The sequence below is a fragment of the Lithobates pipiens genome, unplaced genomic scaffold (assembly GCF_037356315.1).
Source record: "Lithobates pipiens isolate NorthernLeopardFrog02 unplaced genomic scaffold, aLitPip1_a1.2 Scaffold_18, whole genome shotgun sequence".
Lineage (NCBI taxonomy): Eukaryota > Metazoa > Chordata > Amphibia > Anura > Ranidae > Lithobates > Lithobates pipiens.
Genome location: NW_027507758.1, coordinates 608814042 through 608841651, shown reverse-complemented (window position 1 = coordinate 608841651; position 27610 = coordinate 608814042). Strand labels below are relative to the sequence as shown.

The following is a 27610-nucleotide window of genomic DNA, read 5'->3' as shown; positions in this document are numbered from 1 at the left end:
ACTTTATTGGCAGGATAATAAGGTTTTTATACCACAGAATCTGTGCACCACCATCTTGCAAGACCCATGACTGCCCTTTGGCCGGCTATTTTGGGGGATACAAGACCATGGACTTGGTCCAGAGACATTTCGGGTGGCCCAACCTAGCAAGGGATTGTAGGAAATATGTTAGTTCTTCCCTAACCTGCCTCGGGAACAAGAATAGTAAAAACAAAGTATTGGGATTACTAAGACCACTGCCCATTCCTGAAAGACCCTGGGATAAAATCGCAATGTATTTTATTGTGGAGCTCCCCCTTTTGAAGGGTTTTCATCCATCTTTGTGGTAGTTGATTGCCTCTTCAAGATGGCACATTTTATCTCCATGAAAGGGACCCCATCAACAACGGAAAGTTTTAATTAAAGAAGTTATTAGACTGCATGGAATTCCTAGTGACATTGTTTCAGATTGTGGAGTGCTGTTCACTTCAAAATTTTGGAAAGCGCTGTGTCAAGCCCTAGGCATCAAACTCAGTTTCTCTTCAGCCTACCACACTCAGACCAATGGGCAGACTGAGCGTACTAACCAAGATGCTTGAGCAGTACTTACGTTGCTTCTCCTGCTTTACCCAGGAATATTGGGCCTCACTGCTGGCCTTGGCAGAATTCACATTTAATAACTCTGCCCATGCAGCCACCAACCAATCACCCTTCTTCTCCAACTATGGGTTTCACCCCTCTTTTTTACCAACACTAATTCTGGATTCTCCTTTGCCAGCTGTCCAGTGCTGGATTGTCTTCAGCCCGTCCCTGTGTCCCTGTTGCTGTCTTGCATGATTTATCCTGATCCTGAAAAAATCCTGTTAGACCTCACCCTCGTCATTTCGGGCTCTGCTGTAAGGTATGTGACAGCAGCCAACATGCTACAGGGTATTATGACTCCCTTTTTCAAAGTTCTTAGCAGTAAAAGGGGTATTTGCCCTGGGCCTACTTAGGGGGACCTTATAGGGGTCTTTATATATTCTCTACAACGGTGCTATAAATAAATGGTATAAAACAATATCAGAGAACTTGGAAGGAATGGCATGGGGCTGTGTTTGCCCTTCTTTGTCTGCTATGCAAAGGAATCTCAGTTTGTCTGTTTCTACGATTTTAAGTAAATGGGGGATCGGCTGATTTGAGTTTGATGTGCACCCAAAACACAAGACCCATCAACATGAGCTTTCTGGAGAACCTCTATTCCACAGCCAGGTGGAATCGCCACAGCAGGGAAGAACTGAAGATGGTCAGAGACCATTCTAAAGACCTCATTTTCATATTAACTGAAAAAGGAGGAAAGAAAACTCCCAAACTGTTCAAAGTTTTGGAGGTTGCTGTCTGCACCTAGAACAATTAATGACACTACATACGCATGTGACACTTCTAATTATCTTTATTAATTAGCAGAAGATGTATTGATGACATGAAGGAAACTTCAGACATTTACAGGGAATTCATTATGGGCATAGAGGAAGTGTCTCTGATGAGAAGCATGATAGACTCCACCATCTTTGCAATCTTCAGACTTCTTCTTCGGATCCTTAAAAACATGTAAAAGTTATTGCAATGTGGTTAGTCAGTGCTTGGAAAGAAGGAAAAGAAAACAGAAAAAGAAAAGGAAAAGGATTTCAATTGTTTGGGCTGGATGTTTCTGGCTGGAATTTCTTGTTGTAGGAGGACCTGTCCTTCTTCTTAGATACTCCATGTATTGTATACAGTGTAATAGAGGTTACTTGTAGCTCTCTGTGTTCTAGTTCTGTGTGTTATGTGTATTGGTTTTTTAATGCACCTTTATTGAACTACTTTTTACGATATTTTTATTTTTGGCTTCCCTGTGCGAGTTTATAAAGCCAGTACAATAATTCTTACCAACAACTATCTTGCTGTATTATAAACCAGTGAGCAGATCAAGTGGAAGGTAGATGGACTTACATGAGCAGGGAATTTGGTATTGTAGTAATTTATGGGCGTAACACCAACAGCAAGATATTTTTTCAACAACTGCTTCAATTCACCATAACTGACCAATGCCAGGATGGAATTATCATCAGTGAGGAATTCAGTGAAATGTTCTCTTCTAGGAAAGACAGATTTACGGTTCCCAAAGCCTCATCAGGTCCAACATGTGTTCAGTCTACCCAGCTCTACATGTATATGTTGTCCAAGATTGTTGACCTTAATGATGTTTGGAGGCATCTTCAACCTTTAGAACAGCATTTTACCTATTTCCCCACCCTCACCAGTCTAGGCTGGACACCTTTCTAGTGTTAGCAAATCTGCTACCTCAGGAGGTTTTCACTGAAACTATGGTGGTCTCAGACCACTCACCTATGGTGATAACTGTTGAGGACATGGGAACAATGAAACTCCTGACTACATGGTCATTACCATCACGCCTGGCTTCAGATTATTATGCAGATTGGAATGCCATACACATATAGGAAATGATTGTCTTATGGCTTATGTACATCTAAAAAGAAAAGTTCATTCCTTGATATTTGGAATATTGCCCTGTGATGTGACAGTAAACTGAATTCAAGCAATCAATTCAAACAGAACTAGCTTCAGAAGTGACAGGTCTGTGATCACTGGTTAACCCAATATGATACCAAGTTACTGTAAGGTCTTGGAAAGTTTAACAAGAAGCTTGCCCCCCCTTTTAGTGAAGGCCAGATACAAACTAACCCAGAGAAAATAGATGAGAACCTTAGACATTTTTACAGGTACATTTGTGGATCCGAGACAAATTTGTAGGCTATAGCAGCCTGGGGATATTCTATGTACTATGGAATTATATTAACACCATAATTTGGAATTGTTCTTGCCATTACTTGGAAGTCAACTAAAGTTATTGCCATCACTTTTCTGCCTCATTCTGTGTTCTCCAGAGTAATGGACATGGGCTGCAGCATGGCTTATAGTACTGCTTGACTGGGGCAATGCAGCCAGCTTAGGGCAAGAACACTGATGACCTAATAGCGGTGGGCCCTGATGGAGAGGTGAATTGTGTGGTTCTAGATACATCTCTCATGGGCGACTGGGCTACAGTTACTGGTCCTCAGCTGCAGCCCAGGACCCTATCTAATGACCCAGCCTGTATCCATAAGCATAGCAAGACCTTGCAAATACTCATGGTAAAAGTTTGACTTCTGTCTCTTACCTAGAGTAAATTGTATTGTGTAACCTGTGCTTGTAACTGATTGTTGGTGGGAGGACTCAAGCTCTACATTTTCCCTCCTGACATTGAATTAGGAAAGGAGTCAGATACCCACTTTGCGGCTTATATAACCTAGTCAGCCAGACACAGCATGAAGAACATTGGACTAACAACAATTCTAACTACACCAACATGATTCCTGAGTCATAGATGGTGGGGCCATGGTCCATTTTGGGATTTTACACACACCTCTTGATGCCCTTCCTACTCACATTAAACATATTAAGCTCCTGTGAGACCTGGAAGGAGAGGGGAAAGATATTGAAAATCCCATGCCATTATTTCTGTTAATGCCCTTAACGTCCTCTCCTGTCTTTCCTCAAGGAGTCCAGTCTCCAGCTTTTAGTCTTTTAGTCTTAGAGTTTGGACCCATGTGGTTCATTGCTGCCATTCTCTATGCTCCAACAAAGCTATGGCATCCCCAGATCACACTTTTTACAATATGCACACATTTGAAATGTTGTTACTTGCTCCAACCGTGCAGCATAATCACAACCAAGCCTGGCACTGATTTCTAGAATTCTAGAGATGTTTTATCATCTGCAATGAGCACCAGAAGAATGGAGTAGTTATGAATGGACTTTATGCTGAGATTTTATGGACACAGATTAATGCATGAATTAGTTTGGCACAAGGGCTCTTTAAACACGGTTCACTTATTTCTATATTGATTATTGTATAGTGATGCACTTTTATATAGATTGATGTAAATTACAGGTTGTCACTGCAATTATTGCAGTATCGCAATTATCGCACAGGGTTGCAAATTTCTCTATTGCATACAAATGCTACATGTGTATAATGACAACCTGAATGCTATACAGGTTGTCATTGGGAGGATCGCATAGGATTGCAATTTTTCACTGTTCATGATCGCAACTTATAATTGCATAAGATTGCATTATTAGATTCACTAGATTTTTTTTTATATGGGATTAGAATATTTCACCACCAATGTTTAACTGCAACCAGTCATATTATGATTTAGTACGGTTACCGTATGATTATATTTAGATAGCGCAGCATTATATTGGTATAAAACTGATACTAGGGAAACCCTCAGAAAAAATATGAATTGTTTGGGTTTACCAGATCCTATGAGAGGCTTCCTACACAAACCCTCTGCTATCGGCCAACACTTTTGGAAAAATCTTTTTAAAGTTGGAACCAACACATGCCAAGCTCTGCATTCAACAAGGTTGGATGTGCACCAATACAGCAACTAAAGCTTGGAGGTAGGTCGATTCAAATTATACATCAAAGCCACCAGGCCTTTAATCAGGCTGGCATGGACCCTCGGCTTTCCGTGGCTTCCACCAGAAATTTCTTCACCCACAAGGTTCTCCTTTTGTCCTAAATGTTATAGAAAGGCCTAACCTTAAACCAGTGATGGAAATTCCCAATTATGGAAGCCCGCCGGCAGGGCACTATTTCCTACATGAATAAATGAACTGGGTTCACAAGGCCGCTATGTCCATCCATTTGTCTGATGCATCACGTTACAGAGCGTGTAGAGACCTGACTAGATAGGAAATCATTTGTTTATTGGGGATGGATCCAAATCAGATTCTCCCAATCTAGAGTTGAAGGCAATATTGTTTGGAGTTTTAGACTGATGCCATTAGAAAAAATAAAAACAGAAGAAATCAAAAACTCCATGCTAAAAAGTTTTTCAAAAGCTGTTATTTGCAAGTGGCGTTATCTAAGAGATCAGCTCAGAGAAGTAATTGCCACCTTCATTCACACAACATGGCATAACAGAAACAACAAAGGGGTAAACTAGGACAACTAGAAATGTTCTCAACAACTTTATTAGCCCTCAAAACATATAGAAAGATTCCAGCAATTAACCAGAATAGGGATCGCTAATCTCTATAGGTTCTTGAGATAACAGAAGGTGTTTGCTTAGCAGCGATTGTTGTTGTTGATTGTTAGACATGTGCACTGCTGAAACATTTGTTTGTTTTCGTTTCATTCCTTATTTGTTTGTTTTTTTTGGAAATTAGAGAATTGGTAAATTAAAAAATTCAGAGATTCGAAAATCCGAAAATTTGAAAATCCGAAAATGAGAAAGAACGAAAATTCCCAAATTTTGTGAAATAATAACTAACTAATAATAGCTAACTATTAAATTATAGGTATTGGAATTTACTTTCAAATTTGGCTTAGTGAACGTAACGGATACAGATTTATCTGAAGTTGTGAATTATCCAAAATAACGAATGCCGCATCTAAACAAATGGAACGGAATGAAATAATAATAAATAATGATCCGTTTTTATTATTATTGTCATTTATTATTATTAATTTATTAGTTTCCATTTGTTTAGATACGGCATTCATTATTTCGGATAATTTGAAACTTCAGATAAATTAATATTCCTTACGTTCAACAGCCAAATTTGAAAGGAAATTCCAATAACTATAATTTAATAATTAGTAAAAGTTAAGTTATTATTAGTTCATTATTATTTAAAATTTGGAAATTTAGAATTTCTGAACATTCGGAAAAATTCAGAAATGAGAAAATTTGGATGTTAACAAATTTGTCTAAATTAGTTAAAAAACAAATTCAGAACTAAACTAATTGCAGGCGTCTAATGAGTATATAGTGCTCTTAGCTTGCCATGTTTAGAAAGCTCACCGTTACACCTTTACACCTTTTGTCATTTTGAAAAGGTGAAATGCTGAAACATCAACCTATTTTAGGCTGTATGCCATCTGACTCTTAGGGGTTTATTTAAAAAAAAAATATATATATATATATGCTGGAATGGAAATCACAAGCACTCGCCAAGCTGTCATCAATTGTCCACCTATTTTGTCCAATATCTTAATTTCCCTATGATTTTCAGCTCCATCTAGTGGCCACAATGCAGTATTTTCCAGATTGAGGTGTTTCAGGAAAATGCCCCATTGTTATCACTAGATGGAGCTGGAGGGGAGAATTTGTGACAGCTGGGCAAAAGCTTGTGTCATTTTTTTTTTTAAATCCCTATTGACCTCTCAGAAACCTCTCTGTAAAAAACCTACAAAACAACTGTAATGTCATCTTAATGCTCAACATAATAAGTACACACCTGCTTTAAAGGATAGATAAGATAGATGGATAGATAGATAGATAGATAGATAGATAGATAGATAGATAGATAGATAGATAGATAGATAGATAGATAGATAGATAGATAGATAGATAGATAAATGGACCTCCCACACCTATGGTGTTGATTGGAGATTGATTGGCAGGTGTAACTTACGTGGATCGGGATCAGTACACACTTGTTGGCATTTTGGGGTGCAGCACTTCTTCTTTCCTTGACAGTCACTGTCACTTTCACACTTCGGTGGCGGTTGGGGAAAAGCACATCTTGTACGAGGAATTGGGCATGATCCAGGTTTTACTGCAATACAAAACACAGCCAGATTAAATAATACCTTATCCCCGAGACGTCCGGATCTACAGGAAACTGTAAGATATGAAGTCTACCATAGCTCTTGTAAAAAACAAAACACTGCCTGTCTGCCTTCAGTCTGTTGATAGCTCAGATAGTACCAATGGCAGAGACAGGCAGGCAGCTATTGTTTTCAGCAAGAGGTCAGTGGTGGCATGCTCTGTATTTTTCTCTCCACGTAATGAAACCAGGATACAGATCAGAGGCATAGCTAGAACCTCCAGGGACCTGGAGCAGCAAGAAACTATGAAGAGCCCCCCCCCCCCCCATTGGGGCCATTCCATCCCAGCCCCCAACCCATTCATAATACAGGGGTCAGTCTCATGACCTACAAAACACAACCCCCCCATAGAGACCATTAGATCACAGTTCCCTTATATCAGTGCTCCCCCCCTTAGAGACCCCCCCCCCCCATTAGATCACAGTGGTATTCAAACACATACACTGTACTATCTTGATACACATACAGTACTACTATATGAATAGTGTGGGAAACTTCCAATCCATTCCAAAATGTGTTGTGCTAATATCCAACTTATAAAGTCCTTTTGAGTTGGATATGTTGGATATTAGCATAAGACTTTTGTAATGGATTGGAGGTTTCCACCACTATTCATATAGTATTATGTGCATAAAGATTGCACAGTATATATGTTTGAATAAGATTGGAGTATATTAATACTTAGATTGCCCTTGGAGGTTTCCACCATCAGTCACAATTATCTGTGGGATGTTCCTGGTCTGCAGTGGTCAGAACCTACCAAAAGTGGTCCATGGAAGAAAATCCAGTGAACTGGAAACAAGGTCATGGGCAGCCAAAGTTGGCCCATGTAGTTCAACCCCATAGAAGAACTACTGTAGCTCAAATTGCTGAGAAAGTTAAAGCTGGTTTTGATAGAAAGGTGTCTGAACACACAGAGCATTGCAGTTTGTTGTGTATGGGTCTGCATAGCCCCAGACTGATCAGAATACCCATGCTGACCAGTGTGCACAGCCAAAAATGCCTACCACGGGTATGTGAGTATCAGAACTGCACCACAGAGCAATGAAAGAATGTGACCTGTTCTGATGAATTCAAGAATGGTTTGAGGAACACAAGTTTGAGGTTTTGACTTGGCCTCCAAATCCTCCAGATCTCAATTCAATCGAGCATTTGTGGGATGTGCTGGATAAACAAATCTGATCCATGGAGGCCCTACCTTGCACTTTACAGATTTTAAGGGATCTGCTACTGATGGCTTGGTTTCAGGTAACATAACACACCTTCAGAGGTCTAGTGTCTGAATGTGCATCATCTAAGCCAGCGTTTCTCAACCTGCTAACCCTAGAGCAGGGATATGCAATTAGCAGACCTCCAGCTGTTGCAGAACTACAAGTCCCATGAGGCATGGCAAGACTCTGACAGCCACAAGCATCACACCCAGAGGCAGAGGCATGATGGGACTTGTAGTTTTGCAACAGCTAGAGGTCCGCTAATTGCATATCCTTGCCCTAGAGGAACCCTTGAAATAATTTCCAGTTCTTGGGGAACCCCTGCTAAAATGTGTTCATCAGGGTTCAGTGAGAGAAATATCACTTATATTGATAGGCAGTGAGAAGAATGCCACCCTTATCGTCAACAAAAACAATTATTAGTGCCATGCCACTAGTTTTGAAAAGTGGAATTTGCCCTGGAACTACGCAGGCACCATCAGATGGGAAGTCAATTGATCACAGCTCAAGGAACCCCTTATGAACCTCTGGAGGGACCCTGATTAAGAATAGCTTTTCAAAAAGATAATTGGTTTGGTGCCATCAGCCACAGTTCAAGGGACCTCTAGCAACCCCTGGAGAAACCTTAGGTTTCCTTGGAACTCTATTTGAGAATGGCGGATCAAAAAGATTATTGGTGTCATGTCACTAGTTCTACCAAGTGAAGTTGGCCCCGGAAGTATGCAGGCACCATCAGATGGGAGGTCAAATAGCTACAGCCCAAGGAACCCCTAGAAACCTTTGAAGGGACCCTAGGTTTCTTTGGAACTCTAATTGCGACTGGCTGATCAAAAAGATTATTGGTGCCATGTTGCTGGTTCTGCCAAGTGGTGTTGCCCCAGAAGTATGCAAGCACCATTAGATGAGAAATCAATTAGTCACAGCTCAAGGAATGCATAGCAACCTGTGGATGAACCCTAGGGTTCCATGGAACTCTGGTTGAGATCAGCTTGTCTAAGGTATGATGTGCTTACAATAAAAATAAGGAGTGTCAGTGAATGCACAGACAGCCAGGCACACTGCATTTTCTACTTCGCCACTGAATCAAGGGAAATAGTATAGGGATATCTATTTGATGTTTTATTATTGGGTTAAACTTGGATGGGGTGAAGGGAGAATAGGATATCGCAAAACTGCTGAACTAAATTCCCTGAGGACTCCTCTCTTTCTTCCTGAATTGCACAATCTCTGCACTGCTGACAGGTGTCTATGACTTTTTTCAAAGAACTGATAGCTGCACACAGCCACTAACACCCAGCACGTCGGTCATCTACTCACAGTGCCGCAGAATAATCGGTTGCCTCCTTTCGATATCCACCGCCCACTCTTCAGTGAGGCAGACAAAGACTCACAATACTACATGACAGCTGGATACTCTTCTCCCAACTTCCACCTGGTACTCTTCAGTGAGCTCTCCTGACTCAGAAACTCCAGATGTTGAAAATAAGCTGCTCAGCTATTGCTCCAACTGGGATTTTGATGACTCCTGAATGGCACCTCCAGCAACCTGCCCCTAGGGAAGAGTCTGTGCATAGGGGTCTCCTCTAGCAGGACTAGACCCAGCAACCTCTATCCTCTGCCTCAGGCCACTGACTACAGCCACCTACTGGGTACATCTCCCCAGGGATTGGCTGGATCCCCATACATATTCAGGCTGCCTCCTCTATTCTTCCTCTCACTATAATTCTATAATCTTCTAGAATACAGGGGAAAGCAATCAGACCAGCAGCCTGTGAGACACTGAGCAGGCTAGAGCAGTCAACCCCTGCTCCACTGGTTACAAATTTGCCCAGCAACCTACATAAGCTAGGGGGTGCTACGAAAATATGATTTTCTCTAATATTTGGGGGTCTACCATGGGAATAATACTACATCAAATGTGCATGGCTATAATTAAAGGACGCTGGGATCTTTGTCAGAAAAAAAACACAGAAGTTCACATACCACTCAAAATATCATACTCTTGTGCTGTGAAATTTATATTGATGTGTACCTCGCTGAATGGAAGAAAGCTGATCATTAGAACTTCTTAGGCCGCGTACACACGGGCGGACTGTCCGCCCAACTAGGTTCGTCAAACAGTTTGACAAACAGTCCGTTCAAAATTAGCATGAACGGACTTGACCACACACGACGAACGAACAGTCCACTGAAAACTTGCGCGATGACGTGAACGGCACGTACGACGGTACGAGAAATTCGACGTCCAATACACTGCAATGCAACCTTCGCCGTGTAAATTCTTTCTGAGCATGCGCGAGACTTAGTTTGTCGAACAAGCCTACACACGAGCAGACTGTCCGCTCAAACCAAGTTTCAGCGGACAGTCTTACGGAAATTCCGAAAAACTTTGTTTGTCAGACTGTCCGCTGAAACTGTCCGCTGAAGCCCACACACGAGCGGACTGTCCACTGAAACACTGTTCAGCGGACAAAGTTGGGAGAACAGTCCGCCCGTGTGTACGCGGCCTTAGGGGTAGATTTCAAGAAATTAGGCAATTTTGTACTCGGGTGATCCCCTAGCCTGATGGATGATACCACATTTTAATAACTTGAAGCTCATCACAGCAGAGTAGAAAATGGAATGTTATAATTTTACAGGTTGGATTGCAACATCAGATACAGGTTATGCTATATCTACTAATGAGAGTTTTTCATATGTGTGAATTTTACCTGACAAACAATTCAGTCTCTAATATAGGAGGGGTCTTCCAGGAAACCACAAGATTCAGACTTCTGAATAGGGGTGAGATTTGAATTAGCCTCTTCCAGTGCCAGGAAATGTCATCTAGAGCCCAGGGCGAACATGCCAAACTGCGCCCCCTTTTCCAGGATGTATGAGCATTACATGTCAGCAAAAATCCCCTCGCTGAGTGCGCTTTCACTTGAAAAGGAGGAATCTTCCCCTTTACACTATAGGCCTGAGAAATAACCTGTCCAATCCACCTTGAGAGAGTGGATTTTGACGCCGCCTGGCCCTTCCTAGGGCCTTCCGGCAAAATAAACAAGCAATCGGTTTTCCTTATCTGAGCAGTTGCTTGAAGATATATACTGATTGCTCTAACCACATCCAAAGTGTGCAAAGATTCTTCTTCTGCGGACTGTGGGTCCGGAAAAAAGGATGGTAGCATTACGTCTTGATTCAAATGGAATCCCGAAACCACCTTAGGTAGAAAGGACCTGTTGGGACGCATTACCAGCCGGTCCTTATGAATAATTAGATACGGCTCCTTGCTGGAAAGAGCTGCTAGCTCTGATACTCTTCTAGCCGTAGATATGGCTACCAAGAAGACAAATTTTTTAGTCAGGAGAACTAATGAAGCCAGATGCAAAGGTTCAAATGGTTGCCCCTGCAAAGCCGAGAGAACCAAATTCAGATCCCAAGGGCATACCGGAGGTTTGACTGGCGGTCTAATCCGCATGGCCCCCTGGATAAAAGCCCGAACCAGGGAATGTGATGCAAGTGGCTTCTGAAAAAACACTGACAGGGCCGAAATCAGCACCTTGATAGTGCTTACGGCCAAATTCATTTCTAGGCCTGACTGGAGAAAGGCCAAGATCCTGCTAATGACCTACTTTCTAGGGTGCCATTTCCTGAGTTCACACCAGGAAACATATGCCCTCCAGATTTTGTAATAAATAAGCCTGGAGGCCGGATTTCTGGCATTGACCAGAGAAGAAAGGACTGGCCCCGAAAGCCAAGCTATCAAATTCAGACTGCGTAAAGCAGGATGGTAAATTGGACCCTGTGAGAGCAGATCTGGCCGGAGAGGGAGGATTCATGGCCTGCCTACTGCCAACTTCATGATCTCTGCGTACCACGGTTGCCTGGGCCAAGCCAGGGCCACCAAAAGGATCGATTTTGTCTCCCTCTTGACTCTTCCCAGGAACCGCGACAGAAGCGGGCTCGGGGGGAAGGCATAGATCAGATTGTACTGATCCCAGGGAACTGTCAGAGCATCTGACCCCTGAGCAAGTGTATCTCTTGTCCTTGACACAAAATTGTCCAGTTTCCTGTTGAACCTGGATGCAAACAGATCTACGTCTGGAGTACCCCACCTGTGACATATGTTCCGAAACACGTCGGGGTACAGAGCCCATTCTCCTGGACACAACTGCTGGCGGCTCAGAAAATCCATCTGCCAATTTTCCACTCCTGGAATGAAGACTGCAGAGAGACACAGAACATGCTTTTCTGCCCAGACAAGTATGCGATTCACCTCTTTTTGGGCCACCAGACTCCTGGTACCGCCCTGGTGATTGATATAAGCCACTGCTGTGGCATTGTCGGACTGAAGCCGAACAGGGAGACCTCGTAGTCTGTACGACCACTTTATGAGAGCCATATAAACTGCCCGGATCTCCAAGACATTTATGAGCAATAGCTTCTCGATCGCAGACCATTTCCCCGTATCCTCCAACACTGCTCCCCAGCCTGTCAGGCTGGCATCTGTCATGATAATCTTCCATGGAAGAGGAAGAAAAGTTTTGCCCTTCAGCAAATTCTTGGTTTGTAACCACCAGATGAGACTCCTGCGTGCCCCTGGGGATAGACGCATAGGAAGATCCAAGGATTGGGGCTTCCTGTTCCAAGCCACAAGGATGCATCTTTGCAGAGGCCTTGAGTAGAACTGGGCGAATGGGACGGCCTCGAAGGAGGCGACCATTTTCCCTAACAGTCTCATGCACAATCGAATGGGGAAAGATCTCCTGCCCAGAATTTGGCGCACCAGATCCCCAATGGCCAAGGCCTTTGGCCTTGGAAGAAAAACCTTGCCCTGAGCGGTGTCGATGATCATACCCAGGTATTCCAATCTGGTGGCAGGCTGTAGGGACGACTTTTCTAGGTTTATGATCCAACCTAGGCATTCCAGGTGTTCTAACGTTCTGGTGACGCTGTTGTTCAGGAACGCTACTGTTTTCTCCATGAGAAGCAAATCGTCTAGCTAAGCCATGACGGCTATACCCTGAGCTCTTAGGTTTGCGAAGAGAGGGTCCAGAATCTTTGTGAAGACTCGAGGGGCTGTAGCAAGCCCGAACGGCAAGGCCACAAATTGAAAATGGCGCCGCTCTACCGCGAACCTTAGACATTTTTGGTGTGCGGGAAAAATTGGCACATGGAGATATGCATCCTTGATGTCTTTTGATGCCATAAACTCTCCCCCTTGCAGGGAGGAGACCACAGTGCGGATTGAATGCATTCGGAAGGACCGGATGCGTAAAAAACGGTTCAGATCCTTCAGATCTAGGATAGGTCTGACACTTCCATTTGGCTTCGGAACGGTGAAGAGATTTGAGTAAAACCCTGAACCCTGTTCTTTTGGGTCCACTTCTACTATCACCCCCTGGGATAGTAAGTGATCTAAGGCCAGAAATAGTGTTTTTTGCTTTACTGGATCCCTGGGGATCCTTGACCTTAGAAAGCGAGAAGGTGGAATCTCCTGAAACTCTAGCCCAGTGATGGCGAACCTTGGCACTCCAGATGTTTTGAAACTACATTTCCCATGATGCTCCACTACACTGCAGAGTGCATAAGCATCAAGGGAAATGTAGTTCCAAAACATCAGGGGTGCCAAGATTCGCCATCACTGCTCTAGCCTGTAGCCCAGAGATACCAAAGAGATCACCCACTTGTCCCGGATCTGCTTAAACTGCACAACCTGATGCTGAGTAGGTGTCTAAAGTTTGCCTGGATCCAATCCCCACGGATGCTTACTGCCCACAGCTCCTGTGTCTCCACTTACAGCCCCCTGACGCTCTGGGCTTTTTAAATCTGCCGCCTGGCGCCTGTGCAGTACAGCGCCGTGCACACTGACATGCACGGCTCACAACCACACTCCCCCCTCCTCCATTAGGCCGGGAACGCGCGTGCACGAGGACCACGGGATCCAGGGGGGAAAGGAGAACTCCACCGGAGCTGCGTGGGACCCCCAGACTACGTGGGACCCCTGTGTTACCTTGTTGTGGCAGGGACTGCAGTGGAGACGTGAGACAGCTGGAGAACCAGGTTTCACTGAGCGTGTGTACTGAAAGGCATGTAAGTATGCATCAGGCTGCTCTTACTCCCTCTAGTGGTGTAAACCAGGTAAAACATACAACTACTCACAATGAAGAAATCCATCATATAATTATATATATAGGATTAACTTCCCTTACCTGTCCTCGCCACAGGAATTGCTGAAACAGACAAATTCCAGCCTTCACCCATCACGGCGGGCAGTGTTAGCCAACCTTCAGGTTTATCTAGGGCTCTTTCTCGGAAGAGCCTCCTACCTGGACCATGTAAAAGACTCTGCTAGAAACTTCCATGTGCTCTGTATAAACAGTACACCAAGTCTGGTTTTCCCAGAGCCCAGTCTTCCAATAGGAGAGGACTTACAGGCCAAACCTTGTTTCTTCGGCTGACGAGGCCCCGGTACCATACCATCTTGGGAGTCAAATATCGGCCCGAGGTATGGATCCGGTTTGTTGTAGCCCTTAGGCCCCCGCAGGGACCTGCACAGAGCTAAAGTTTTACGTGACCAACCACCATAGACAATTCTCCTTAATTGGGATTAACCAGTGTCCAATCACCAGAGGTGCCTATATAACCAATAATCAAGAAATATATATATATATATATATATATATATATATATATATATATTTTTTTTTTTTTTTTTGATTGGAGTGATTTATTGAGTTTGTGTTAATAAAGCCTGTTATGGCCCTTTTACTCTAAAGAAAGGTGTGGTCTCATCATTTAGGTGGGTAGGTATTGGGTTGGAGTATAATGGAAAAAAAAGCGAGTGAAAGGGGACATTTAGACTACACTGGTCATGGAATTTTTCCCCTTTCCTAAATGTATGTCTTGTGCCACACCACAATGGCCGGCACCAGCCACCGTTATTTTCTCCGAAGGCCACCTCTGACCTTCACCAGCATGTGGAACATAATGTGACTGCGCTGCTGGACTACTTTGTCAGGTACACATTACTAGAGACATGTATGCTCAGGGGGTACTATTTACCTTAATGCCACATTGGGTCAAACTTATTGGGGATAGGAAGGATGCAGGATGGGGAATACAATCCTTCCTGCCAGTGCCTCACAGTATACAGTCAGGGGCAGACTGACCATTCGGGCACTCGGGCACTGCCCGAGGGCCCCATGCCACTAAGGGGCCCCATCAGGGTTGCCAGCCTCAATAAAACCAGGGACAGTATGTAAAAATCTGTGTTTTAAAAAAAATCCCAAGATTATAGCTGCCCCGCCTCTCCAGTACCTTTTCAGTATGTGTATGTGTATTCTGCGTGTGTATACTGTGTGTGTATATTGTGTGTTTGTGTGTGTATACTGTATGTGTGTGTGTGTGTGTGTGTGTGTGTATGTGTATACTGTGCAGCCCCATAATCTATTGCCTGGGGGCCCCATAATCTCCTACTGCCTGGGGGCCCCCCATAATCTCCTATTACCCAGGGGCCCCATAATCTTCTCCTATTGCCCGGGGCCCATAATCTCCTATTGCCGGGGGCCCCATGAGTTGTCAGTCCGCCCCTGTATACAGTATATTATGACAGTGCTAGGCTCTGCCACTGTTTAGTGGGATTGAAGACAACACAAGGTTCTCATGGCCGCAGAGTGAGGCGCTACAGAGTTTTGGGTCTGAATGGACAAAACGTTTTTTCTTTTGTTTTCTGTGGGTTTTGTAATCAAGGTAATCCTAGGTTCTGGAGACGCTTTGAAGAGCTTTAGGAGGTAAGAAACTTGAAATAAATACAAAAAATGTATATTAAAAAAAAATAAAGAAAATGAGAATACTTGTGTTAGACCCTCTGTCGGGTATTGGTGAGCAGTGACGTTTGTGATCTTATGTGAGCATAAGTGGGCCCAACCCTCATCCTTTTTCAATGCCTTATCTAGAAAACCATAATTTGTAAAAAAAATATATATATAACATAATATGTGTAAAAACGGTGTGTTAGACCCTCTGGTGAATTTAGACCCAAAAAAGTAATGGTAAATTGAAAAATTAAGAATTCTTTAGATAATTCAAACAATTTCATAAACCAAACAAACAAAAAAATAAAAATAAATTCCAAATAGCATGTGAAGTTAAATAGTGTCTCCCTACAGTAAGTTTATAGTGGGAAATAGGTCACCCAACTTTTTCCAAGGTTCTCAGAATATATTATAATAGTGAAAATAGGGTTGTTTATATTTTGAAGGAATATGACTGTGCTTGATGCTCTGTCGGGTATTAGAGAGACCTGTGTGGTGTACACCTAAAAGTGTATAATTAATTAACGTGACTTTCAATGTTTCCTTATCAATATTTTGCTTGAAAATGTGCTTTACTTAAAAATTTTATTTAAAGTAAAAACCGTGTTGAGAGATGTCTTGATGACGAAACGTGTAGGGCCTGGCCAGAGGACGTACACTCTCTCTCACTCGGGTAGAACCGCAGCAGGTATTCTCATTTTCTTTATTTTTATTTTAATATAAATTTTTTTGTATTTATTTCAAAAAATAGTTTTTTGAATAGCACATTTTTCATTTTGAAATAATAGGGGACAGCGCCACTTCTACTTTCTTTTTCATTTCTCCTGTAAGGTGCCTCCTACCCCTGGGAAAAAGCTGGGAGACCAGAACCTAGGAGGGAGATGGGTCAGACTAGAGAGGAGGAGGAAGTAGCAACATCTGCTATGCTCCTGCTCTCTCCCCTCCTGGGGGAGGGCATGGTGCCCTGGAGTTCCCCATCCTAGCCCCAGGAGAGCAAAGAGAGAACCTTAGTGTACCCCTCTATCCCTCCCATCCTTAACCAGGAAGAACATTAGGCCCATCCATCTGCAGGGACATGAGCAGCCACCGGCAGAGCCTGGGAGCAAGAGTTTGTTTATTACTGGAACCGTGTTGTTCCATTGAAGTGATGTATCCAATGAGGTTTTCAGTAAACAACATTACCCACCTCCAGCCTCTTGGTGATTTTATTTGGTAAAAATGCTGCTGACAAAGAGTGAGTTCTACTGGTGTCCCCTGGCTTGGAGAAGGTGCCACGGTGATTGGAAATCCTGGTAGTGAAGGGGATGAAGCACACAGCCAGGAGGATGGGTCGGAGGTTGGTCTCTGCCTGCCACCTAGATATCGGAGAGAGTCGTTGGGCAAAGTCCTCTATTGCCCAGATGGTCAGTGGTTCTTTGGGGGTTGGCTCAGGCAGCTCACTTAAGCTGCACGTGAGGCAACCCACCAACAAGCTTAAGGCCTGAGCAGCGCTGCTGCAAAACAAAGCCAGGAGGCTTAAAGGATATTTGTTTTCATATTTTGAAATGATGATGGAAACCCCTGGAGGGCATTCAATTGTTTTTGAACCTTTTCTTACTTTTCAATAAAAGTTGGCCAACAAGCCCTAAATAGTATTTTTTGGCATGGATAAAATCCACAGGGAAGCACTACAATTGAGTTAACAACCCCCTGTTTGGTGATTTACACATCTCCCTGACTTCTTTCATATACCTTTCAGGACCTCAGATCTGCTGATCCACTCCGGGTGGTGCAGCTCTCCCTTGCATGCCCTTCGGGCTCACCTGGACACACAGTCATCACTCTGCAGGAGCAGACAGGTTACGTCTGTGCCCAAAAAAGGTTGCTCACCGCAGGACGCATTATATATGCTACTTATCTCAGCTCACATAGTAAATTATGTACTTTACAGTATAAAGTCCAATGGTGGGCACCACACTCAGATGAGACCAAAGACTCATCGGCCCCGTACTGTAGACAAAATTTATAAAGATACTGTCATGCATTTCCAGTTGGTACTCATTTAAAAGTTCTGTCGTAAAATCAGTCCCAAGGCAACTTCTGATATGATTATTGCATATAACAAATGTGTGTTAAATTTTAATTCCTATACAGTCTTGTAGGGTGCTCCAAAGTGGGCATCTTAGTACCAGACAGAGCACTAAGCATCCTTGCTGAACAACAACTGCAAGAAATCTATTTACAGGCTACATCGCCTTGGGGGGCGCCTTGTTTCTGGGAGAACACTGTAGACTTGCATTAAGCAGTAAAGCGCCTTCTCTGAACATCAGAGCTGGGAGATCGTCATATATGTGTATGAGGAACTACAGCTGTCCATGTACATTTAGCAGCTATAACCCTTGGCAGGGCGGCCTTAACTTTTGGGCTTACCTCCGCTTGGCTGGTTCTTCCATGTCTAGGGGTTCCCAGAGTTAGCACCCAACAACTTTGGATGTTGACACCATAAAAGTCCTTTAGAAAAGGTTTTTATTTGCAGGGGTAACATCCAACAACACAGTCTCGTATGGGAACAGAGGGCAAGGGTGAAGAAGCTCAGGCACCTTGAACTGCTAATATCAGAAAGTCTCTAATACCACCCAGAGAGTAGCCACTCGCAGCTGGGCGCTTCAAGGATGAACAAATCTCTAGCCAGAGATTATGGCAGTCAGCACTTTGATCCAGAACTTGTGAAATCTTTGACCTTGAGTAACTGGTAACAGAAGAGAGCAGGAACCTTTTTCCTCAGTAGCTGGAACGTTCTCTGTCTCCTTGACAGTACTGGAAAAAGCGTGAATTCGTCAATGTCCTTCACAACTCAGTAACCAGACACTTCTCAGGATGCCAACTTGTTGGCCCTCCTCCGAAGAGTCCTCCCTCGGTCATTTACACGAGCTGCGGTGCCCCTCCAAGCCGAGAGCACACCCGGACGATTTGAATCCTCCCTCAGTTACTGTGCCTCGGACCACCCGGTTCACAACAGATGGATCCCTACCCCAGATCAGGCAGGTCTATTGGGGTTAGCCAACCGAAGCATGTTGCGGATCGACGAACGCTCCCGTGACCGGGACCCCTCACGGGGCTACCCTGGTCCAGAATCAGGAACAGACCACTAAGGCCTCACGAACGAACCTGGAACACGTGACTTCAACATCTTAAGTACCCTTTCCCGGACTCCTCAGTGGGGCCCGGCGCACCCACTGATTGGCTCCGGGGAAGCTGATACCCAAAACGCCCAACCAGGCCTGGTTCTGGCCTGTCATGTGTACCTAACTGTACACATGACCAGGCAGAACTCTAACACAGCCCAGATAAACTGATGTCAAAGTTAAACCTACAAAATGAACCCTCAGAACCCCTTTACTGTTCTGAGGCAAAAACAGAATTTGTACATAGCAGACACCTTGTCCAAAGTGTCATCGCTACATACATATACAGAATAATCACAAGCTAAAACATTAATAAGGTTTATACATCTAAACACTATAAAATACTCACTTATACGGAAATGCAGGGGCTGTAGTGGTCTCAATTATGACCCTGCCCCATGCTCCAGGGAGCCTGTGTAGCCCCCTGTACTCCTGGATAGGAGGGGTGGCATATAGATCGATGATCCCCTTAATTTTTTTCCTGCAGCCACTGAAAGGCTACAGGAGGAAAATGGAAGGGATTGGTTCCTCTACATGCTGCCCCCACTTCCCCTCCTATCCACTTCTTGCTGTAATCGGGCTCCTGGGTATCCCTCCCACACCCTCTCCCTCAACCCTCGCAGCACTGCTGGTTCCCCCCTCCCTTGTCCAGCTGGCTGCTGTGGGGGATCTGTGAGGATGGAGAGCAGGGTAGAGGCCGGTAAATGTGTAATTTACTGCCCCCTTCATTGTCTTATTGAATAGAGTCAGTGATCCGTACCGATCATTCATAGCTGAGGCATAGTAAGCTGTGTTTACTATGCTTCAGTTTTGTGGATGAACAGGGAGCTCTGTACAGAGCTATTCCTGTGTATGCATTCTGTGCATCTGAGGCTGCAGAGATAAAGATTGAGAGCAGTGTCCGTTCTCTGTCTGTCTAGACCCCTGATATCTCACCTAATCCTCCAAATGGGCTTAAACAAATTATTAAAAATAATACAAAAATAAAATTGTAAATAAATAAAAGGAAATGGTAAAATAAATAAATACAATAAGAAAAATAAAAACTATTGACACTGGTAGTGGAACTACCTGGGTTGCAAAGCTCGCACTTGGGACCAGGCCCTGGCATTCCACCACTGTGGGGGGCCCCAGATGGTGGTGAGGGTGGCCCATTATGGTTTCTTGCACCAGGGCTCTGAAGTTTCTAGTTATGTTTCTGCTGCAATACCTTTATAAAATTCAGTAATAATAGTTTTGGTTATACAGCTTTTACCAAATCACAAGGGGCATTCCATTACCTTTCACTGTTGGCATACACTGGAGGCTGCACTTGTAGTAACAGCATCGCTCGGTGCCTTGGCACTGGTCATCACTCTGGCACAAGGGTACAAAATCCATTATACACGTCGAGTCAACGAAGTATGGGCAGGCATTTTGCTTGACTGCAGAGAGAGAAAATAGCTGTGATGAGGATGGAAGGAAGTAGAGGCTGACAAACTGAGACTGAACTAGAGACTGAGAGTAGACACTGATGAGTGCAAGCTGGGGCTATGAAGGGTGATGAGGGCAGGCCGGACTATGAAGGGTGATGAGTGCAGGCCAGGACTATGAAGGATGATGAGTGCAGGCTGGGACTATGAAGAGTGATGAGTGCTGGTTGGGACTATTAAGGGTGATTAGTGCAAGCTGGGACTACGAAGGATGATGAGTGCAAGCTGGGACTATGAAGGATGATGAGTGCAGTTTGGGACTATGAAGGATGATGAGTGCAGGCCAGGACTATGAAGGGTGATGAGTGCTGGTTGGGACTATGAAGGGTGATTAGTGCAAGCTGGGACTATGAAGGATGATGAGTGCAAGTTGGGACTGAAGGGTGATGAGTGCAGGTTGGGACTATGAAGGATGATGAGTGCAGGCCGGGATTATGAAGAGTGATGAGTGCAGGCCGGGACTATGAAGGGTAATGAGTTCAGGCCGGGACTATGAAGAGTGATGACGACTGCAGGTAGGGACTATTAAGGGGTATGAGTTGGGGCCGGGACTGTGAAAGGTGATGAGTGCAGGCCGGGACTATGAAGGGTGATGAGTGCAGGCCGGGACTATGAAAGGTGATGAGTGCAGGCCGGGACTATGAAGGGTGATGAGTGCAGGCCGGGACTATGAAAGGTGATGAGTGCAGGCCGGGACTATGAAAGGTGATGAGTGCAGGCCGGGACTATGAAGGGTGATGAGTGCAGGCCGGGACTATGAAAGGTGATGAGTGCAGGCCGGGACTATGAAGGGTGATGAGTGCAGGCCTGGACTATGAAGAGTGATGAGTGCAGGCCGGGACTATGAAGAGTGATGAGTGCAGGCCTGGACTATGAAGGGTGATGAGTGCAGGCCGGGACTATGAAGGGTGATGAGTGCAGGCTGGGACTATGAAGAGTGATGAGTGCAGGCCGGGACTATGAAGAGTGATGAGTGCAGGCCTGGACTATGAAGGGTGATGAGTGCAGGCCTGGACTATGAAGGGTGATGAGTGCAGGCCTGGACTATGAAGGGTGATGAGTGCAGGCTGGGACTATGAAGGGTAATGAGTGCGGCCAGGACTATGAAAGGTGATAAGTGTGGGCTGCAACTATAAAAGGGTTATGAGTAAAGGCCTAAACAATCAAGGGTAATGAGTGCAGGCTGGGACGAAGAAAGGTGACAAGTCCAGGACTATGAGGAGTGATAAGTGCAGGCCGGGGCTATGAAAGTTGATGAGTGCGGGCTGCGACTATAAAAAGGTGATGAGTGCACACCTGTACAATCAAGGGTAATGAGTGCAAGCCAGGGCTATGAAAGGTGACAAGTGCAGGCAGGGAGGATGAAAGGTAATAAGTTGGGACAATGGTTGGGACTATGAAAGGTGATGAGTGCGGGCTGGGACTATAAAAGGGTGATGAGTTCAGGCCAGAACAATGAAGGGTAATGAATGCAAGCCAGGACTATGAAAGGTGATGAGTTCAGGTTGGGACTATGAGGGGTGATGAGCGCTGGCCGGAACCATAAGAGGTTGAAGATTGAAGGCCTGGCACTATATTAATGTTTATCTAAAGTTTCTATATTTAAACTGATGTTCTATATCTGTGTGTACTACATTTCATTTAATACATTACAAAACATTCCCAGAAAGAGACAACAGAGTATTAGTTGCAGGAAGCATTGAGAAAAGTTGAAATACATCTGAAGATGTAGATTTAGATGAAGATGTCTCTCTTTCTGTTTATGTCTCGGAAAACAGGTCATGTTTTTATGATCTCATCGTATTCTCAGACAGATTGTAAAAATTTACCGTCCAATGGCAGCAGACATCGTCTTCTACCCCCCGAGAAGCAGCACTTATTCTTCCCTTTGCAGTCTCTATCTCTCTTACATTCATTCAACAACGTGGAGCCAACAACTAGGAGATTCACATCTGCAGGACACGTACCAGGTTTCTCCGGTGGGAAGCGTGCACCTGAGGGGGTTATGAGGTGAACCACAAATGAACCACACATATTGTTTAGATATACACACACATACTGTACATACATTATATTGTTCAAAGTATTGGGACGCCTGCCTTTACACGCACATGAACTTTATTGGCATCCCAGTCTTAGTCCGTAGGGTTCAATATAGAGTTGGCCCACCCTTTGCAGCTATAACAGCTTCAACTCTTCTGAGAAGACTCACCACAAGGTTTAGGAGTGTGTCTATGGGAATGTTTGGCCATTCTTCCAGAAGGACATTTGTGAGGTCAGGCCCTGATGTTGGACGAGCAGACCTGGCTCGCAGTCTCCACTCTAATTCATCCCAAAGGTATTCTATCGGGTTGAAGTCAGGACCCTGTGCAGGCCAGTCAAGTTCCTCCACCCCAAACACACTCATCCGTGTCTTTATGGACCTTGCTCTGTGCACTGGTGCTCAGTCCTGTTGGAGCAGGAAGGGGCCATCCCCAAACTGTTCCCACAAAGTTGGGAGCATGAAATTGTCCAAAATGTCTTGGTATGCTGACGCCTTAAGAGTTCCCTTCACTGGAACTAAGGGGCCCAACCCCTGAAAAACAACCCCACACCATAATCCCCCCTCCACCAAATTATTTGGACCAGTCTAAGGTATTTAGTAAGAGGCATGACGGCGATCACTGAAAACTTTCCTCTTCAGAGAAGCCTATCCTGCCTCCATCTAACAACTGTACTATTTTCTCCATTAGCTCATCCCCCACAGCTATTAGCCTTTTGTATAACTTGACCCTCCCTCCTAGATTGTAAGCTCTAACGAGCAGGGCCCTCTGATTACCCCTGTATTGAATTGTATTGTAATGTCTGCCCTAATGTTGTAAAGCGCTGCGTAAACTGTCGGTGCTATATAAATCCTGTATTATAATAATAATAATGACGGGTTTTTTTAAGTGGTCATTTTTTTGTCATAATTTTTAGAAAATTAGAAGAAATCAAAAAAAAAAATGTTCACAATTTTTTTTTTTTTTTTTTGCATACTGTCACCTGTGCAGTACAGTGTTGTCTCATAATGTGGTGGTGATCAGGGTGGTGATCAGGGACACTGAGTAACATTGTACTACTCTGGGGAAGTGATCAGTTTTTTTTTAACCACTTACGGACTGCCCGCCTTTATTATACGGCGGCTGTTTGAAGAGGAATGCCATTGTTATGGCAGCAGATAGCTGCAATAACTCGGGTATCCTCTTCTTCAACGGGTGGTCCACTTTCAGATAAAAGTGGTCTCTGCAGCGGATTTGCCGTAAGACCACTTTTACTGGGGGCGGGAGAGGCTCCCCCCCCCCCCCCCGCCGTGCTCTAGTGATCTTCGCCACTTACCAGATCGCATCCTCTCCCCTTGATGCCTGGCTGCTGAGTGAGGGGAAGATGGCCCCCACTCGGCTTCATAGCATTGACTGGCGGAAGCGACGTCACACTTCACTTCTGCTCAATGCTCTTAAATTATCTTTTTTTTTTTTTTTCAAATTACATTTTAGTGTAAATATGAGATCTGAGGTCTTTTTGACCCCAAATCTCATATTTAAAAGGTCCTGTCATGATTTTTTTGTATTACAAGGGATGTTTAACCACTTTCAGACCGGACCATTTTGCTGGTCAAAGACCAGACCACTTTTTGCGATTCGGCACTGCGTCGCTTTAACTGACAATTGCGCGGTCGTGCGACGTGGCTCCCAAACAAAATTGACATCCTTTTTTTCCCACAAATAGAGCTTTCTTTTGGTGGTATTTGATCACCCCTGCGGTTTTTATTTTTTGCGCTATAAACAAAAATAGAGCGACAATTTTGAAAAAAACGCATTATTTTTTACTTTTTGTTATAATAAATATCCCCCAAAAATATATAAAAAAAACATTTTTTTCCCTCAGTTTAGGCCGATACGTATTCTTCTTCATATTTTTGTTAAAAAAAATCGCAATAAGCGATTATTGATTGGTTTGCGCAAAAGTTATAGCGTTTACAAAATAGGGATAGTTTTATAGCATTTTTATTAATAATTTTTTATTATTTTTTTTTACTAGTAATGGCGGCGATCAGCGATTTTTATTGTGACTGCGACATTGTGGGGGACCCATCGGACATTTTTGACACATTTTTGGGACCATTGTCATTTATACAGTAATCACTGCTATATAAATGCAGTGATTCCTGTGTAAATGACACTGGCAGTGAAGGGGTTAACCAGTGGGTGGCAGTGTAGGGGTTAAGTGTTCCTAGGGGTGTGTTACTAACTGTGGGGGGGTTGGGCTTTCATTTAGTGAACACTGATCTCTGCTCCAATCACATGGAGCAGAGATCAGCGTCACTAGTTGCTAGGCAGAATGGAGAAATGCTGTTTACAACGGCATTTCTTCATTTGGCCTCTCCGTGAGACGATCGCGGGTATGCCCACGGCGATCGAGTCCGCGGGTCCCGCGACCGGACTCACGGAGGTCCCGACCCGCGTGGGAGCGCGCCGCCGGCGGCACGCTCCCGATGGCAGGGCAGCAAATTTAAAGGGACGTAAATGTACGCCCATTTGCCTGCTCGTGCCATTCTGTCGACGTACATCGTCGTGCGCTGGTCGGCAAGTGGTTAAAGTGACCCAATTTTTTTTTTTAAAAGGACAGTGTCAAAAAACAAAATAAAAAGTAAAATAAATAACAGAAAAAATAAAAACTTTAAAGCGCCCCGTCCCGGCGAGCTTGCGCGCAGAAGCGAACGCATACATGAATAGCGCCCGCATATGAAAACTGTGTTCAAACCACACATGTGCAGTATCACCGCGATCGTTAGTGCGAGAGCAATATTTCTAGCCCAAGAACTTCTCTGTAACTCAAAACTGATAACCTGTAGACATTTTTAAACATCGCCTATGGAAATTTTTTAAGGGTAAAAGTTTGTCGCGGTTCCACAAGCGGGCACAATTTTGAAGCATGACATGTTGGGTATCAATTTACTCAGCGTAACATTGTCTTTCACAATATAAGAAACAATTGGGCTAACTTCACTGGTGTCTTATATGTTAATTCAAAAAAGTTGACTTTTACCCAAAAAAGTGCGCTTGTAAGACTGCTGTGCAAATACAGTGTGTATGACAGAAAATACGACCGCCATTTTATTCTCTAGGGTGTTAGAAAATATATATATCTATGTTTGGGGGTTCTAAGTAATTTTCTAGCAAAAAAACAACTGATTTTAACTCGTAAACACAGAGTCTGAAAAATAGGCCCGCTCCTTAAGTGGTTAAACATTATGTTTGCTCATAGCAGTGAATTACATTGCTATAAGCAAGCATTTTACTGAATGAAACTGAATCATTCAGTTTGTTTAGTTGTGATTAGCTGTAATTGGTCAAAGCCATAGCTCCCAACTGTCCCTGATTTCGAGGGACTGTCCCAGATTTGGCGTAATGTCCTTTGTCCCTCATTTTGGTCTGATCTATATAATTGTATATAAAATGCACTTTTTATCTTTCAAAAAGTGTTTTCCAGTGCTAAATCTTTCATCCAAATTCTAAATTGCTGCATTTATAAATTTTAAAAGCCAATATAAAGTAATATTAGTGGTAAAAAAAGCCCTTGTGGATTTAATGAACCTTTTTTTTGGTTAATTCTCCTTTAAGGGGGTGTGACAGAGGGCGTGTCCTATGCCTACATACATTTGCTAGTAGGTGTCCCTCATTTGCATCTCAAAATGTTGGGCAGTATGGTCAACGCTAATCATATGGTACAGATGAGCTGTGATTGCCCCTATTTGTACCATGTGATCACATTGACAAATCACAGCTAGCAACACCAGTGTGTACAATGGAAGGCATGAAAGGAAACCATCCAATGTGTACAGTCTTGTGACCTGCTGTGATTGGTCACCTTGGTCGCATTGTACCAGAAGCAAGCCAGTACTCTGATCAGATCATGCCAATGGGACATAGCCGGTAACAAACCGTGCCTCTCTGCTGCTACTCAATCGGTGCTTCCGACAGGACATTATATGATGTCCACTCAGGATAAGAAAGCCACCGTCCGGCGGTAAAAAAAGGTACTTCATTTTTATTTTTTATTTTTTTTATATCTATAAAAAATGTTTTGCATTTCATTTCTATTTTAAATTGAATAGGTTGTTTTACAAAGTGAGGGTTTTTCTCACAATCACTTTAAAGCCCCTTATATCAACTAATTTGACCATCACTACTCTAAACCTTCTCCATCCTAGAACAAAATAACCAAGCATTGGAAGAGGTTGTACACCCATCCTCATCCATGAATAATGAATATACACATTGCACAACACTCTAAATATATAATAGACATGCCTGCATTTTATTTGCTATATTAATATATCCAAGACGTAGACATTTATACGTTGGTTGAATTATTACCTGTATTTTACATCATTTTGAATTCTTACCTAAAGCTTCTTTGTCCTCGGTGGGGTCTGCAGTGGTTAGAATATTGACAGCAGTGGCTCCGGCACAGAACAGGAGGAGTAGCAGGAGGGATCCGGTCTCTGGAGACATGTTCAGTTCCTAGAAATCTTTCTGATAAGTCATATAGATGATGAGGCTTTTATATAGACCATATGAGGAAAAAGGAAGGGAGGCACCAGGAACAGGGTTAAGCCAGCCACCACCCAATGGATGATTGCAAAAGAAAGAGCTTCTTAGGTACTTAGCCACTTACACAAATTCTTATTGCAAAACTGGGTCCCTATAATGACATAGGTGAATTTAATTGGTCTTGGGCTTTGATATGGAAGAAGGAAGGGAGGCACTGAGAACAGGCCGAACCTTCTCCCATACAAGATACGATTGCAAAAGAAGATTCTTCTCATGTACGTTACTATGGTGCAATATACTTGACCTTTGGGCTTTTATGACTTGTATGGGAAAGATGGACCCTTGCCCACCCTTGTTCTTCACTAGATAAAAATGTTAAATGTAAAACTGTGTCCCTATAATGACATTGCTGAACGTTCTTTCATTCGCTGCTGGATCTTCTGTGTGAAGCCTATAAAGACCCATGTAAAGGGTGACAATGTGCGGTAATGGTTTGGGGTCCATTTTATTTTTCAAACTAAACTCTGAGACACTTAATAATCCAAAGGTTTGCATTTCTGTCCAGCCAGTTGTTGGATTTTCACAGCTCTTGATAGTCTGCACAGGAAAATGGATGACCTACATTTCCTCAACTGTAGTTAAGCAATATAGATTGGTCAACTACCCGTCCCCAGTCTGGGGCTGGACTGTGATGATGCAGC

At 43.7% G+C, this 27610-nt stretch overlaps 1 protein-coding gene across 1 annotated transcript; it reads right to left on the bottom strand.

Annotated features, from left to right (window-relative positions):
* Positions 1-1393: 1393 nt before the first annotated feature.
* Positions 1394-26910, bottom strand: LOC143989244 (uncharacterized). The gene is made up of 5 exons (XM_077489314.1): positions 26762-26910; positions 22164-22328; positions 20143-20286; positions 6493-6636; positions 1394-1558 (listed from the first exon to the last, which is right to left on the bottom strand). The coding sequence occupies exons 1-5, from the start codon at positions 26868-26870 to the stop codon at positions 1539-1541; spliced, it is 582 nt and encodes a 193-aa protein (XP_077345440.1). The 5' UTR covers positions 26871-26910; the 3' UTR covers positions 1394-1538.
* Positions 26911-27610: the final 700 nt, after the last annotated feature.